Source organism: Emydura macquarii, unplaced genomic scaffold, assembly GCF_026122565.2.
Source record: "Emydura macquarii macquarii isolate MOO-44397 ecotype Brisbane River unplaced genomic scaffold, CSIRO-AGI_Emac_v2 contig_1790, whole genome shotgun sequence".
NCBI lineage: Eukaryota > Metazoa > Chordata > Testudines > Chelidae > Emydura > Emydura macquarii.
In genome coordinates this window covers 13,465,227-13,482,883 of record NW_027131927.1, presented here as the reverse complement: position 1 = coordinate 13,482,883, position 17,657 = coordinate 13,465,227, and the positions used below count along the sequence as shown (strand labels likewise).

Sequence of the window (17,657 nt, the reverse complement as noted above, 5' to 3'; positions counted from 1 at the left end):
GACTTTACATGGATGCCAGTGATTCTGTCGGAGTGTTTACTAATTTGGCTTTAATATTAGAATTAATCAACAAGATGGATTCGTGTATCATCTAGAGCAGCAGCTTGGCACCGAAGGAAATTTCCCACACTGTTTAAAAATGGCCCATGTACTTGGCGTATTTATTGGGGTTTGCATTTAATAACAGCCGAGAGAACGATGCAATGGGTCTTGCTGAAGGAAGGTGTTTGTCTAGAGAGGAAGAATAATATATTTTGTGATTTCATTCACCGGCTGAAGCTTTTTTGGGGGGGCGGGTAATAGTCCCCAATTTCTAAAAGAATGTTTCTGTTTAAATGCTAATGAGATAATTAAGATACTAAGGATAGATAAGTAGCAAACTTTAAAAGAGGTGTTCTTTGTGCCGAGAGATACCTGGATCCGAATCTTTGATAGTATAGGTCTCAGCACTGCAAGAAGATAAGCACTCTGGCTATGATCCAGGGGAGCACTTAAGCGCATTGACTTCAACACTACTATTCACCTGCTTAAAGTTCAGCACATGCTTAAGTGCTTTGATGGACTGGGCCTCAAGTGCTCTGAAGTTTTACCACAACACCACTGAGATCAGCTAGGGAAATCACAGGCAATTTGCAAGTGTGAAGAAACGCAACTCCAGTTTTAAAGTTGAGATTTTAAAAGTTAAAGGTGTGTCACTGTTAAAATACAAATGAGCCACCTCACCCCACAAAATAAATGTCTCTACTTCAGACTTTAAGTTCTCAAGCAGAATTTTCTGACTTTGCCTTTCTGTAAATTTCAGTTGTTATCGATGGAAATATTTTTTCACCCATTTGTGCATGGTGAAACTGAGGTTTACTGACATTTACCGATAAAAATCTAAACCCTCCAAGCCTGGTATTAAGACAGCAAAGTACCACACCGATCATACTGTGCTGATTGAATCCAGTGGGCCAAATCTCGCAGGGCTTACTGTGATTTAAATGTAGTCCTAGCCCAAAGGAGCGGAACTTCCCAGGTGCGGGGAGAGGGTAACATTGTCGAAGGTGCCTACGTGACTTAGGAGCCAAAGTCTCACTGGAAATCAAAGCAGCTTTTGGAAATGGGATTTTGGCTCCCAAGTCACTTAGGGTCTTTGGATAATGTTATCTGAGATGGGGAGTTGCCTCTGCATGCTTCTCTTCTGTTCGTGCACAAGCAGCGGAAAGCCTGGAAGACCTGCTGGGCAAAGCTCCGCCCATGTCTTCAGGGTGGCAGGAGGGGCTGAGCAGAGGGCAGCAGCTGGGAGCTAGCCACTGATGTGTGGCATAGCAGCAGGATGGGCCGGCGAGTCGGCGGAGTGGGAACTGGGTTCTGAGAGGGCCATGCAGGAGGAGGTGAGCATGGAGTGATGACCTCAGGATGAGATAGGAGTGTGAGCAGGCAGGAGGTAGGGTGAGGAGTAGAGATGGGTACTGGCCAGTCGACCTTGGTGCTGCCGATGTGGTGGGGAGGGAATTGAGGAAAAGGGCCACAGGAGGGGTGGATAAGAGAGGTCAGCGGTACAGAGGCCCAGGCAGGCAGCTGCTTGTGGTCAGTGATGATGTTGTGGTAGGAGCCCTGCTGTACTGTGTGGGCCATGACAGAGCCACTTGTGGCTGATTCATCTTGAAGCAGCATACCCCACAGGAGATGAGGGGATTGCAGCAGCAGGCCACTGGGAGTGGAAAATACCCCCACCCACCGCCTTGCCCAAGACTTCCTCCACATAGAGGTCTTGGGGGCACCATCCAGCCTAATGGTACCAGTAAAATGACTCTGGTGCACAAATGATTGTAGGATCGGGCCTTAAGATTTGGGAAAGAAATTGGACAAAATTGTATTGAATTATCTGAGAAACGCTTTGAGACCATGACATTTGAATATCAGGGCTTCCCTTGTGCAGGCAATTCTTAATTTGTGGCATTCCTGACTTTGCATGTCCTTAAAATTCTCTTAAGGGGGGTGCTTTTAATATAATACTAATATTAATAATAATAATATTGAACTTATTTGTTCAGAGTATATATAATAGCTTCAATGTGTCATAGCTCCAGGTAAGCCTGGGGTAGCTGTGCGTGTGGCCAAAATGTAGGGACTGTTTGCATGAATCTCTATGGAAATCACCAGTGAAGCCCTCCAGGTAAATGACGGTAATAGTCTGTATGAGCCATTTCTCTTGGCTGCTGTAGTGCTGGAGAGTGTCTCCTTTCCAAACACATTTGGTAGCATGAGAGTATTCAATATCATAGGGAATCAGCACCGGTCCCTGTGTCTTTCCAGAATATGCAATAAGAATAGATTCCAATGATTTCATTACTAATTTATTAGCCTGTGATATCCAGAGTTAGACACAGACCTACTGCTTTTGCTAGAATTTGTTATTTATCACTGGTGTGGTTGGAGCAGTGTTGCCAATGCTCATGAGTTTATCATGAGTCTCGTGATATTTGGCGCTACCACCACTGAAATAATAACGCCATCCTGCGGCTGAACGAATGCCTCAATGTGTGGCCCCGTGTTTAAAATTCAGCTTAGAATGAATAATGTTAGCCAGAGAGAACACATGGAAAAAAACCAGCCCAGCTGTAGCCACAGCTCTTCCATGTGCTGCATCCCTTCACTCTGACTCTTCAAGAAGAAGCTGGGTGAAATTCTGGCCGCTTTGAAGCTGGCGGCAAAACTCCCATGGACTTCAACAGAGCTGGGAGTGCATCCTGTATCTTTTAAGATAGAAATGTCCCGCACTGCTTTAATGCAGATTAGGTCTGTGCTTTGATTAAGAGAAAGACATTGAACTTAAATGTTTCAAGGCTCTCTCTCTCTCTCTCTCTGTATATATATATATATATTTGCTGCCTCAATAATGCCTGCATCAGTAAGTGATGGAAAATCTCAATAAAATTCATGTATTTCATGGATGTGTTTTTATAACACAAATTAAGGTATAAATGATTTGAGTAGTGATTTTGTACGTGCATTAATATTGCTCCTGTGGTATTTTATTTTAGTTTTACATTGATAATTAAATATTATGACCAAATTATTTTATTAAATGGGTCTGCAGCAAAAGGCAATTAGCTCTTTGTATATGATTTGGTTGTAGTTTTGTAGTAATCCTACAATAGAAAGTAGCTGGTCTCTATGAAATTGCATCTAGCAAAAGATGTTTATTTTATTTTAAACATAGAGCTAAATTCTTCCTGACTTTCACTCCGTGCAAATCTCACTGGAGTCAGTGGGTCTCATGGAGAGAAAGTCAGCACCGAATAAGATGGCATCTTTACAAAGGAGGCATGATCTTGTTAAAGCACTAGACTGAGATCTGGATTCAATTTCTAACTCAACCACAGGTTTTCTGAGTGATCTAAGCCCCTTAGGGCCAGATCTTCAGAAATGCTCAGGCCCCAGCAGCTCCCATTGAGAACATTTGGAGCTGCCTAAGGCTGAGCTTTTTGGGAAAATCTAGCTCTGAATCTCTTAGTCCTTGTATCCCATCTGTAAAGAAAGATACTAATACCTCTTTTCTCTGCCTTGTCCAGGTAGGCCCTGGTCTTGCAAAGATTTACATATCTGCTTGACTTTGATCAAAATTTGCTTAACTTAAATCCAACCATTGATTTTAGTTGGACTACTCACAGTGTATAAAGTTGAATCCATGAGTAAGTCTTTGCAAGACTGGACCATTAGTGTGTGTCTACACCACAAGTGAAGGTGGGACTGCAGTGTGGGTCAGCATAACCATGCTAGCTTTACCCTAGCTGAGGCAGGTAGTAGTGACAACATGATGGGGTAGGCTAGCTGTCCCAGTACATGCCTGCCAGGCACTCAGGTAGTTAGCCCATGTCATGGTCCATGCTTCTGCATCTTCACTGCCATGATTACCAGTGCTAGCTAGATTAAAGCTGGCATACACCTCTGTTTGCAGTGTAGACATACCCTTAGACTGAAAACTCTTCAGGCAGGGAATGTCTCTTCCTATGCATCTGTACAGCACCTAGCACAGTGAGGTCTAAGTCCCGACTGGCCCTGAAAACACTGCTGTAATACAAAAAAAAGAAAAGAAAAATGACTTAAACTATTATCTCTGTAATGTGGGAGTGACTCTTTAATTTTGATTTAAAAAACCCAAACCCTTATCTGTAGGGGATTTGCTGCCAGTTAAAAACAAAAGCAAAAACAAAAACACATCCCTGCCTGGCTTATGTAACCCATCTAGCTTTTACACAGCCATCTCTGGGGTTGCTTAGGTGAAAGGTTGAAATGATGAGGAAAGTGGTGGGGCAAGACCTCATGAGAGACAACAGGAATTTCCAAGGGACGAGAGAAGAATCAAACCTTGTTTCTCTTTCTCCATGTGCCTGGATTGACTCAAAACTCCGGTACTGTTCAGAGGTGCAGATTCCCGGTGGGTTGATGGTGTGCCCCATGATCTGAGCTGGCTCCCACTTCGTCTGGGTGTCTGCTTCCGGGGGTGTGATGAGGAGCCCTACCCAGGCCTGAGCCTGTGAATCCGAGAGACTCAGGCCAACCAACCAGGCCCTTTGCCAATCCACAAACAGCTGCCCCCGAGGCAGGTTACACAGGTTCCTAATGGAAGCCGCCACTCCAGTCTGCTCCATGAAGCTACCTTGGAGGCAGGATTTTTAGTAGTTCTGCCAGCCTCTGCCTGCTCCTGCCCCAGTCTCAGCCATCCTCCTTCACCCCCAGCTAATAGCCTGACAGGGAGCTGGTTTTAATCGGTAAAGCCACAAAGAGTTAAGGTGGCAGCAACCTGAGAGAGCTTCCCTCCCCATGTGGGACTACAACAGTTGACTGTCCCCGTTAGTCCAGCCCAGCACTACTGAGGCGGTGAGCCCATTTTCACCAGGGCCCATAGGCTCTGGAACTGGCTACCCCCCTGGCAGCCAGAGACTATTACATTTCAGGGCCTGCTGCAAGGCTTTGAGAGCAGGGCTGGGGGAAGGAAGCTGGGGGTCAGTTTGTGGCCTGGCCTTTACGTCTGAACTCTGGCAGGTAGAAGTTATAAAGGAAATGCCATCGTTCTGTCTTGGATATGTCCAGTTTTAGTGCAAAAAAGTGACATTTTGCCCCTGTGCACACGGCCAGCACAAAGAAGACCGTAGTCCTTCAAGGAGCCCCTCAGACTTCTAAGGACAACTCAAATGTTACAGAAATGGGACCCTATTTTGCAAAATGTACAGAATTTAATCATGTGTGGTAATATTCACCTACCTATAGTGAGTTGGCATAGGAACTAAGTGGCATTTTAGGTTCCATTTAAGATCTCCAAATAGAGTTGCAGTGGCACTGAAGTGGTACATCGATCACATGAATTTCACCTCATGAACTAGATTTTCAAAAGTACTCAGACAGCAGCTGATTTAGGCGCTAGTGGGTTCTGAGCTCTTTAAAAGCATGATTGCAGGGGCATAAAGTGAAAGAATAGATGTATTATGTAGCAATCCAAAGAGATAACACAGTAGTCAATAACATTTTCCCCACCATCCTTTTTAACGTCATATTTTTGTTTTTCTAAACCATTACCATTAAAAACAAATAAATCCAGTGCTGTTGGTAGCTTACTATAATTTCCTATTGCCTGTAGTTTCATTCAAATTGAACAATGCTAGCATTGCCTTCAAATTCTGCAATAATCACAAACCTTAAGGAAAAAATCTAATAATGCCGTTAATTAGAAACAAAATGAAAAATTGCAGTAAACTAGGCTTTTGAAATGTGTCCCATGTTACTTGTCTCTTAGTTAACATTAATTTAGCAATACACTCTGCATTCCTTTTCTCCACTTACAGCCAGTCTCCTGTGCTACCGTGTATTAATGATACTATGTTTTTTGGTTCTGTGATGACAGTTGATGGATTTGATTTAATCTTAAGCATGAATCTGACATTTGTGTCTTTTGGCATGATTTCAGACTGCGCAGCAACGTTGGCATGAGAGCCAGGAAAGAATGCCAAGGTGTTTAGAAGTTTGAAATTTTAGACCCCAGCCTGTTTACACATACAGAAATTTAATCAGATTCAGTAAATTGCCGGCAGATATAAAACACTACTAAAATAAGCTAAGGTCCGTAGCATAGCTGCACGTATGGCACAAACCACAATGGCTTTCAATACTAAGACAGGAAAAGCAAAATCTTTTTCTTTGCTGATACTTTAATCTTCTTTTAAAAGGAAATTGAAGCCCAAGTAATTGGAGAGCTGGCAACCAAGAGAAGTGGGACCAACTCCTCCGCTAGTGTAAATTGGCATACCTCTATTGACTTGAGAGGAGCATGCCAATTTACTACAAGAGACAATCTGGCCTCATGGAGATCAGGAGTGGACTGAGGGTCTTGGTTTGGGGAAAACAGCTTGCTTAGTGCAATGAGAATGAGCCAAATTTGTATTTTTCTCCCAGCCTTCCATATTGGTTAATCTAAAGCTGCACCAGATGTGGGGTTGGGGGGGGGGGGGGGGAGGTGATGAAGAAACATTAGCTGCCATCTGTGCCAGAATGAAATATACAAAGGCCAAATTAAGTGGGCCAGGGATAGCATTATCTAAAATATGAGTTGTGGAGTCTGGATTAATTATTTTATCTTGGTGCAGTGGTCATTTGCCTGATAACATTAGTTTGTCTTAAAATACAATTAAGATTTTATTCCCATAAACTTTGTCGTACATTAGATGTTACTAGGGCTCAATGCAGTACTTCTTTGATACTGTGTTTGGTGCCTCGCTGGCTAATTCAGTACTAATGTCATTATAAAAGGTTGCAGAGGAAAAATGTTCTAAAAGGTCTTTTTCTCATGAAATCCTGTCCTGTAGTTATTCAGATGTGAATAATGATGGGTAATTGGCAGTGACTTTTATTTATTTAGTCTGGCCACTTAATGCTATTAAGGAAATGTTACAAACAGCATAAAAATACAACCAATTTTCTGAGATGTTATTTGGTTTATGATTAATTTTAGTCTCAGGAAAGCAAAATGTACATCAGCAATTTCACACCTTGTTACATTTTCTGTTTGTCTTCATCACGTGCATGATTATTTTGGTGAACCACAAACATATATGCAAATGATATAATATCCCACTTTCATTCTGAGAATTTTGTTTGAAATTAGCATGAACGTGCAGATTTACTTCTAAATGGCATCAGAAGGATGTATTGTTTACATCCCCTCCTTTGACATCAAGGCAAAGATTTAAATAAGAATTTCCTTCCCACCCACCCTTATGTGCAAATGTATTATAGTTTCTACACATCCTGAATTTTGTACTCTAAATGGAACTTTTCAGTGGACGGGTTCCCTTTTATTAAAAGGATATTGCCCTTGCAGAATCAGTGACCTTTAAAAAAGCAAGTTTCAATGTAATCCTTTTATTTTCCTGAGATCATATAGCACAGTATCCAGTTGCAGGCTTTTAAGATGGAATGATTGCAGACTTTGTCTGACTGCTCAGATTGAATTACATTGTGTTTGATAAAGAAAACTCTAAAATACGTGTACCTTCCTTCTTCAGATCAGAGTGTTGTAACCTCAATGTGTTGAGGATGCAGAATAGCTGCAATATCATTCCGGCACCACTGGGATTGAAAAACATACTTAATTGGTCTTTATCTCATGATTACACTTTAACGCTTCTTCTGAAGAAGATTCAAAATGGATACAGTTGCTGCCTCTCTCATTTACTTTGGGAGTTCACTTACCCATTTTCTTATCTTGCTTCTCTTTCCCGGTAGAATACAGTGTTCTGCCTGGTTGCAACCAACCATGTTGGATACTTATGTAGCCAGAAATTAAAGTTTGGTAAGCTAACAAAGGAAAGACACATTGCAAAGCTGGCTGATTGGAAAGAGCTATATCTTACGGCCAATATGGCATTAGAAGTGAGCCATTAAAAAGGTGAAGACTACCCTGAGTCAGGTGATTCAGCAGGCTGAAGCAGTTAGGCATGTCAGTTTCCACTGCCAGTCACCCACAAGGAAGTGACTTAGCTAGCATGACATCTGACCACCTTTGGACCATGGGACTGGGTACCCTGTTTATCCATCTGGTTGAGCTGCAGGGGGCTTTCAGTGTGAGCTTGAGCAAGACTCAAGTCGAGCACATTGTCCACTTGGCCACAATGCCTCATTAGGAATGAGAAGCTCCTGGAGTTTAATTCTGGCTTGTCCACTGGCTTGGGTAAGATGCTTCAACTCCACCTTAGTTTCCATATCTATAAAGTGGAGATAAACATACTCCCTGCCCCACCGCCACCAGCCCGTGATGCGGTGAGGACTACTGTTTACACAGGAATTTGAACATGTCTGTTACTATATACATGCTATGTTTATTTTTCCTCTATAATTGGCACAGGGATGCTACATTTTCTGTTACAGATGTTCTCAGAAAAGAGATTGGTGTACTGGATTTCTGTACCATAGGAAATGTTCTGAACTGCCTTTAAGATCTTAGAGAGACTCTTTTGACTCCCTCTTATCACCCACCCTCCTCCCACGCAGGATCTTGCTAGTTGTGAGAGCTGGTTAGGTAATCGGATGAATTTTCTTTGCAAAGGTTTTTGTGAAAAACTTGCCCTCCCTTTTTTTTTTCTTTTGGAAAATGCTGAATTTTTAATATCTAACCTGCTCTACCTTATTGAGCCTCTTAGCTTATCAGAGGGTCTCACTCTCTTACTCCAAAAGCTTCCAAATCCCCTTCCCCTTTCCATGCGATCTGCCACCTTGTGAGCTTCCGCAACCTTCTTCCTGCTCTTCCTCTAAAGACTGTATGGCTATAAGCCTTGCACTGTCCCTCTGCCTGGCATCACTGACACAGACACGCGTTACAGACTGACATAAACGATGCATCACAGCCCCACCTCAGGCAACCAGGCAGTCATGAGATCCTCTTCTGAACATTTTGTCACGTTGTAAAGCGAATACCTTCGCTGTGACAGGAAGCATACCGTGTGTAACTGCATTACCACAAGAAGCAGGCTGTAGGTTTGGTGTGGGAACTGCTGCTGTAGCATACAGTTTAACATTATGATGAATTGGAATCTTATTATGGTGGTGGTTTTGGTCCAGGTCTTCAGCTGTTGAAAATCAGTGTAACTCCATTGGCTTCAGTGGAGCCATGCCAGATCATCCCAGGAGAGGATATGAGTCTTATTTTAAAAGGGTTCCCCACCTCTTCCTTAAATTTGATCTGTGTGCATTTTATCAGAAAATATTTATTTAAAGCTTTATGGAAATTACCATATAAAAATTCTTTGGAAACGGCAGAAGTTTTTGTAATAGGAGCTGGACTGAGACCACAGGTCAGAATTAATTAGAAACTACATCAGTGGGATCAGAGCCATAACTGGTGAGAATGGGCATAGTTCCACTGCGGTCAATGGGCCAGATCTCACCTAGGGAAAACCAGCATAGCCAAAGGGCCAGTTACCCAGATGATCTGAATCCACATTGAAGCTAAGGCACACTCTCTGGCCAGAAGGCTATATGCAGAAGTATGTATAATATTCAATTTAAATTAGGAAATGTCTAATCATTTTGTTTTGTTTTTCTCCTGTCTTGCAGCACCGTCTCCAATCAGTATTGTGAAAAAAGGAAAGATAGCTAAAAATAGCATCTCCCTTTCCTGGCAGGAGCCGGATCGACCCAATGGCATCATCCTGGAATATGAAATCAAATATTTTGAAAAGGTGTGACTGACTGATTGCAAAGCATCCTAAGTATCTTCTCTTTGCTGTCCTTCTCTTTTAGTTATAATTATCCTAGTCATGGAAGGGAATGAAGCAATTTTATGCGTAAATCAATGTCAGATTGATTCTGCAGTAAATGATTAGGAAGACTTGAAATGTGTGTGTTGTTTTCCATTAGAGTGCCACTTCTGTTGAACAAATACATTAAAACTGCATGTCAGTTTCATCTCCAGACTTATCACATTAAATTAAAGTATACTAATTTGTTATGAATCAGAGGCACTTGGGAACTAGCATCCATCTTCTCACTTCTGCTTTGGTTTTAAGGATTGGCATTTATTCCAGTGCTCACTGAAACATCTGCTAGGGCACGTTGGGGTTCTTATTGTATCCCTGCAATAGGTTGTTGCTGTTACTGTTGATTTGTATTATAGTAGCACCAAGGAGCTCCAGTATTGCACCAGGACCCCATGGTGGTAGGCGTGGTACAAAGTCAGAACAAGAAGGCAGTCCCTGTCCCAAGGGGCTGACTGTGTTGGGGACCACATCCTGAAACCCTATGAAGTCTTTCTTTAGGCAGCATTCTTACTGGCACCTATAGGAGGTTTGTTAGAGTAAGGATAGATGATTGACCTCCCCTCCTCTTTCCCTGCCTCTGTTTCCCCTTCCTCGCTTTATCTGTCTTGTTCGTTTAGAGTGTGAGCTCTTTTGCGGCAGGGACTGACCACAGCCCGCTTTTTCAGGGCCAGTCAGAATCTGGATCTGAGTAGGGACATTGGCATCTGGCCCAAGACATTTAGGGACAAGATGTGCCTCCGGAGATGCATGTAGCTCCCATTGACTTCAGTTGAAGTTGCTCCCCTGTATCTGAGGGCAGAATTTTAGCCTTGGGTCTTCAAAACAGACAGCGGCTTAAAGGTGCTAAGAATCAGGACAACTTTCCATATCATTCAGGACAGGCACATTAGTTTGGATAAAGTAGGCGTCCTCTCATCCTTTGCCCAAATCTCCAGCTGGAACCTTTTTTTGCTTTCCAGAAAGTTTGGGATGTTTGTTTTCTTTTGCAAGGCTCTCTTGTTCCAGAGCCTCTGGACCCTGATAAACCCACTCAGCAAGGGTTTTTTGGTGCTACTTACCTGTCTAGAACAGGATATACCTCACATCTCACAAGGAAGTTGGGTTTGATGTAACTCCTAGCCCAGTTTTCTAAACACAAAGAATTTGGAGAAATTTCTTCTAAGCCTCTGAACTTGTCAGGTTTTAACCAAACTGGACATCTGAATCTTTTGATATTAGCTGTGCGCCGCCCACAGTACATACACAGCACCTTTCGCCCCACTCGTAGTGCCAGGACCAGCCACCCATCCACCCAAAAATACATTCATCCCCAATTGATTGCTTTAGAGGAAGGATGGAAATATTGTCAGCTCACAGGGCTCAGTCCTCAGATGTGCTAAGTTTACACTCAGTGCAGCTCAAGAGTTCTGGCAGGGAAGGAAGGTGGGTCTAAGTTTCAGCTGGAAAAAAAAATTTCGGGGGCACCGCAGCTGCTAAGAGAAACTTGCTTCCAAGAGGGCTACATGACTGCCTCCGAGGAAGAGGCTTTTTCAGCTGCGGGACAGATGAGGGATCCAAGTGACAAGTTAGCCTAGGAGGGAGAGAAGCAGCCAGTAATTCTGACAAGTCAATAAGGGTGGGTTCTGTGGAGAAGAAAGGAAGGGCAATGAGTGGTTCAGATGGGCAGAATCAAGCCCAGATGTCTGAGACAAGGTCATGGGAGCCTGTTCATCCTTCAGCTAACCAGTAGATTTTTGGCACACAGAACTATTGAGCAGAGTGAAGGGTAGTAGTGTGGCCTAGTGGATCAAGCACTGTACTGGATCTCGGGAAGTTCGAGTTTTGTTTCTGACTCTGCCACTGGCCTGCTGGGTGTCCTTGGGCAAGTCACTCCTCCTCTCAGTGCCTCAATTTCTCCCTTTATAAAAATGGGATAATGTCACTGACATCATCATGCCACTCACCTGGCTTGACCAATCCAATTGCGTTTGGCCATCAAATGAATAAAATACTTAATAGATAACTATTTATCATCTATTTGTTATTTGTACAAATAAATATTTGTACATATTTGGTTAGTTCATAATTGTCAAACCTCTGTAACACAATGTTATTCATTCTTTATTTTAAAAAAAATTAAGTCATTACAATACACATCATAACAAATACACTTGTGTAAATGATGTGTGAGAGTTATGTATTTAAGCCAAGATTTTTGAAAGTGACTAATGATTTTGAGTGCTTTGATTTCTGAATGCTCAATATGAATCACCTTAAAAAGGCCTCGTTTTCAAAAAATGCTGAGCACCCAACCTCGGAAAATCACAACCTTTTAAGGTGTCTCAAGTTAAGATTTAAAAAGTTGAAGCATCCCAAATCACTAGTTACTTTTGTGAATCTTGACCATGCTCTATAGTAAGTTACCATTCCTACCAACGATAGCAGGAGTTAATCATATAAAATATAATCCTATGAATTGGGGAAAGTCCTCAATTCCCAGTGAAGTCAACAAGTGCTGAGGGTGCATAGCTATAGAGCTGGTTGGAAAATGAGGGTTTTTTTCTTATGGAAAATTTCAACTATTTGGCAAAATCTCCTAACACAGTAATATTTTGATTCTGAAATGTCACTGCAGTATTTCATGTGAGTTGTAGTTCAGGTTCCTCACTCACCCATTCTCTTCTATAGGCCAGCCTCCTTGGTAAGACTGCATCTCCCATGATGCACAACAGTCTCCCCTCTGACACATCAAGGGAGTTGCTGGCCATGGTGAATCATGGTAGATGAAGTTTGGCTGGGGAGCTCGGCCCATAAAGGAGAATAGGGGACAAGAGGAAACCAAACTACAACTCCCATGAGGCACCATGGCAACATAGCCAAATAAAAATATTTCAGTTTTCAGCTGAAGCAAACATTTTGATTTTGGGGCATTTGTTTTTTTATTAAAAATGAAAACTTTCTACAGAAAACACTTTTCACCAAAAATTCACTTTAGTTGAAAATCCTGTCGAAAAAACCCCAGTTTTAACAGAAGAATTTTGACCAGCCCTACTCAGCTCTTTGCAGGACTGGGCCTTATTCCTTTGGAAGAGACTTGATTCATTTTAGATCCCTATATGTAAAATGTATCCCCACTGCCAAATTTGGATGGTTAGTGAAATAGAACATAAATATGAAATACCAATAGTCAAGTATTATACAAGAAAGGCCTTGTAATTGTGATTGTATTTCTCAAATTGTGTAAATTACACTAGATGAATGCAAAAAGCTGTGTTTAGAGAACAGTAAAAACAAGAAGGTTGGCCTTTGACCCTTACACTAATTGTTCTCCAGCACACAAGCTGTGCTACCATTGTTCACAGAATCAATGCAATGTTAGGACATAGCTGGTACAGTCAGCTGCATAACTATTTCCCTCTGGCTCCCACCTCCCCCCAGATATCCCCACAACTTTCAGCAACAATCAGTCAAATAGCGGTGAAATATGCCAGAGCTTCTTAAATATGCAGGCTCAACAGCGCACTGCCACAATGTAGTTAGAGTGCTTAGAACATAATTTTCACCCAGAAAAGCCCTTGCTGATACTGTTGCCTACTACACCTTGGAAATTCCTTTAACGGCCTTTAAGGTGAATAGATTTTTGCTAAAAGATTCAAGTAAGTTGTTCCCATAAACGGAGGCAACAATTTTTTATTCTGAATGACATCAAGGTGCTAATACACTGCATAGAAAACAGACTGGTTAGGTCACAAACGACAACGTAGTTCATGTGCCAAAATGCCCATACACAGAAAGTCCTGGTTTTGGTATAAAATAACCCCATTGTTTTACCATCTCCTCCCTCCAATAAATCTCTCAAGCAGAGGTTTTTGTAACGCACTCAACATACACAAGTGGGGTCACATTTTCACTCAGTACCTAGTTGCTCTCAACAGGAGCTGCTGAGTGCTGAAAGCTTTTGAAAATCCGACCCTCCATTTAATTTGTACATATGTGACAGCCCAGGTTTGTACCTTTGTCCTGGGTTACTTTATAAGGCATGCAATGGGCAGTTGTAACATCGGGGTAGTTTGTACTGTAAGGTGTAGCCTTTCTCTGGGGCAGAGCAGGGCTGGCACAGGTTATGGGGAACAGGGCGGGATTGTGTCTCAGCTTGCCAAGACTGCCAGGCAATGTGCAATGCAGCCTCAGTTCCTCCCACCTCTTTGGGTGATGTGTGTCCCAGGGGCACATGGATGAGGCAGGCCCTATGATTCCTCAAGCATGGCTATGCTTGATCCTCAGAGGATATGAGTCTGTTACTGCCCCTACTTGCAAGCCTTGGTTCATTAGCTTGACGCAGGTCATGCTTTTCACTCTGGAAGGCCTTGGTTCTATCCCCAGTATGTTGGCCAAGATGGTGGTCATCCCACAAGCAGTATAGTTGATCAAGGCACACAGGGGAGATAGGAAGAAGCATGCTAAGACCTCAATCCTGTAATAACTTTATTTGAACACAAGCGTTTGCCCACAGAGGGCTCATTTCAGGATGGGACCCATTACCACCACTACAGTGATTCCCAAGTAACACTGACATTGCAGAAAAAAGACTTTTGCTTGATTGAGTGATCAATTTCTTTTGATTTAGGCAAGGTTCCAGGAAAATTTTGCTCTGTTGATTTGTTCACCTTCTTTGTCTCCATATTCAGTAGATGAAGTGCTTTAAGAGTTTTATGCAACATTTGAAGTGCCTTCTATTATTATTTTTGAAAGTGTTGGTTGAAATTGAACTTTCCTCGGTATTAGAAATGTACCTATTTCAAAATGGTGATGTTGTGATGAGATATAAAGCAAAACACTAGAATTTCCCTTTCCTTCACTTGAAATAAACAATCATTAAGACTTCTGTTACATTGCTTACAAATGTTACGCTTCTGTACATTTTGCCCTTTCCTTTGAGTAGGCTGAGGTTGATTATCTCTGATGTTTTAGCCTAGTATCATTACTATTTATGATGAGCCAGTAATTAACAATGAAAAATATATGATTATTTTTTCTTTTGTGTTTGCAAATTATCTTTAAATAGATCACAACATTTTTATTCATATCATTCTCAGATGCCTTCATCAAATAATTGTTGGTTTGCAAATCGTTCATGAGTGGCTATTTCAACCATTCATTTGTACTGTCTTGGTCACTTACATAAATCATGTGGTATTGTTTCTGTTATTTGATTGGGGCACTGAATCTACAGCATAATTAAGCATGTACCTAATTTGCCACATGTGTATAGTCCCATTGACTTCAAAGGGAGTATGCAGAGTCTTAAAGTTAGTTATGTGTTTAAATGCCTTGCTGAATTGGAGGCTAGATGACTCAGGTAACTAAGCAATATAAGATAAATGTAAATTATACAACTGAATATATAGTTTGAAATTTGCTTCAGGCAAATATTGAAGCTGGGTATTTTCAATAATATAGCTCACGCACTCAGAAGTTTGCAGGAAGCAAACATAAGTGAGTTGTGAATGTAATCGGATTGAAATGAAAGTCAGAATTTGAACTAATATTCACATCCCATTTTCCCCACTATTCATTCAGTTAATTGCTATGTCATCCTTAGCACTTCTCATTTGTCATTAACTTAATTTGTATTCTCTTGCCATACAACAATAATAAAAGAAAGCACATTCCCCTGTTATAAGAATGATCTGGTTTGAGTGTTTGAGAAAATTATGGCTTCAATCACATTATTTTAAGAGAAATCACGTCCTAAAAGTAAACAAAAACAGCTTTTTCCATTTTTGTCCAAACGAGCCCCATTAGTTGGCCAGGCAAATTCTCCATGCTTTAATTAGAAAATGGAATATCCTAAGTTTGGTGTTTTCTGGTGATCACCATGCGCTTGATCCAAAGCTCTTTAAAGTCAGCGGAAAGACCATGTAGGGCTGTTGGCCTGTTTCTCTAAGCCAAGGAAGGACTAACACCATATCCAAAGTCTGTCCAGGCCTTCCTTTAGGGCACAACTGTCTTCTTTGAACATAAGACTCACAAGGTAACACCCAAACAAAGCTATTCCCTGATCAAAACAGGCTTCAGGGGCCTAGAAACAATTCCTTATGCATGCCCCACTCCCTCTTTCTTTGGGCCAGCCACAGAAGCGCACCACTCCTTCCCTCAACTTGAGCCACTTGCTGGCATTTAGACTCACTTGATGAGTCACAGGTAAGGCTTGGACCAACTCCCTTTAAAAGCCAGCCACCCTGTGACAGACATCCATTGACTTCAAAAAACTTTGGATCAGACCTTAGATCAGTCTATAAATCATGTGTTTACCTTAAAATATCATACTGGAGATCTGGAGAGAGGCAGTGATTATAAAACCAAATTGTTTTCAGTGCTGTTGCCCGTAATTTACATGATTGGATGCAGATTGTTTAGTACAGTAAATATTTCTAACAGTAATTACCAAACATTTGAGTCTGATGTTAAATCAAAGACGACCACAAACGGCTCATTTACACTAGAAACTTATTTACATGAAGAATTATTTCAGTAAATTTATTTTAAAGATCCTTGCCACACACAAAAAAGTGTGTGTGTGTATCTATATATATAACTCTCTGTGTGTGTATTTGATTTTTAGTATTTTTGGTTAGTATTTCTAACCACGCATAAAATCTAGATAATAGCCTTGATTCTCGTTTCCATTAAGGCCACTGTCAAGGTACACTATATCAAGAGGCTCATTTTAAGGCCACTTTATAGTGCCAGAAAAAGGTAAAGTGTCCTTAGTGTGAATCAAGGACTAATTTTTCTATCTCCCTACACTTTGGCCTTGATTCTTATCAATGCTCAGTTTGTGGTCCCTTTGCACGGCCAGAGAAGTGTAAAGTGGCTTTAGTGGAAATGAGAATCAGGCCCTTCATGTTGTGATTGACACGTGTGCAAAGCAGATTTAAAATGCTACATTGTGAGTCAGTGGTGTTTTGACTAGAAAACAAGACTTCTGTTTCATCAAAAATTGCGAGGTTTCAATTTTTGTTTAAATTCTGCATCAGAATGAAAATTTGATCTTGTGAACTTTTGTGTGAAAAAAACCACCAATGAGAGAGAGAGAGTCACCCCATTGGTTAGGGCACTTCCCTGGGGCGTAGAAGACCCAGGTTCAAGTCCCTGCTCTGTCTCACAACCAGGCTATAGAATGAGTCCGTCTCTCTGTCCTACTGGAGGTCTTCCACTTTTGGACAAATTAAATATTCATTCAATCTGTGGAACTCTTTGCCAGGGGATGTTGTGAAGGCCAAGACTCTAACAGGGTTCAAAAAAGAACTAGATAAGTTGATGGAGGATAGGTCCATTGATGGCTATTAGCCAGGATGGGCAGGGGTGCAGCCATATACTCCAGGTATCCCTATCCTTTCTTTGCTAGTAGCTGTGACTGGACGACAGGGGATGGATCACTTGATGATTACCCTGTCCTATTCATTCCCTCTGACACACCTGGCATTGGTCACTGTCAGAAGACAGGATCCTGGGCTAGATGGGCAGATGCTGGGCTAGATGATCCAGTGTGGCCATTCTTATGTTTTTATTGGGCCATAGTGGGTTTCCTAACCACTGGGCTGGTGTCTATTCTGGTGGGTGGAGGTCTCTCGTTTTCTCTGGTCAAAATCAGAAATTCCATCCGGGACCAGAGAAAGTTTTGGTTTTAAGGAATCAGCATTTAAAAAAAAAAATTGAAAAATCCCTGAGCAGTTATATTTTACGTCCACTTCACCCTGGAGTAAATAAGGTGCAGAGCAATAGAGAATTGGACCCCATGTCTTTGCACCATGTAGTCTTCACATAGATTTTTGTGGGGCAGAAGGTCTCGTTAATGCATGTTCAACCATTCTTTCA

At 41.7% G+C, this 17,657-nt stretch overlaps 1 protein-coding gene across 7 annotated transcripts in view; it reads left to right on the top strand.

The window, feature by feature from the left end:
- Nucleotides 1–17,657, top strand: part of EPHA5 (EPH receptor A5) — a 292,850-nt gene that overhangs the window by 199,409 nt on the left and 75,784 nt on the right. For all 7 annotated transcript variants that reach the window (XM_067556908.1, XM_067556907.1, XM_067556905.1 and 4 more), the window contains one exon: nucleotides 9,595–9,719. In XM_067556908.1, coding sequence (XP_067413009.1) covers nucleotides 9,595–9,719 — 125 coding nt within the window. The remainder of the gene's footprint in view (nucleotides 1–9,594; nucleotides 9,720–17,657) is intronic.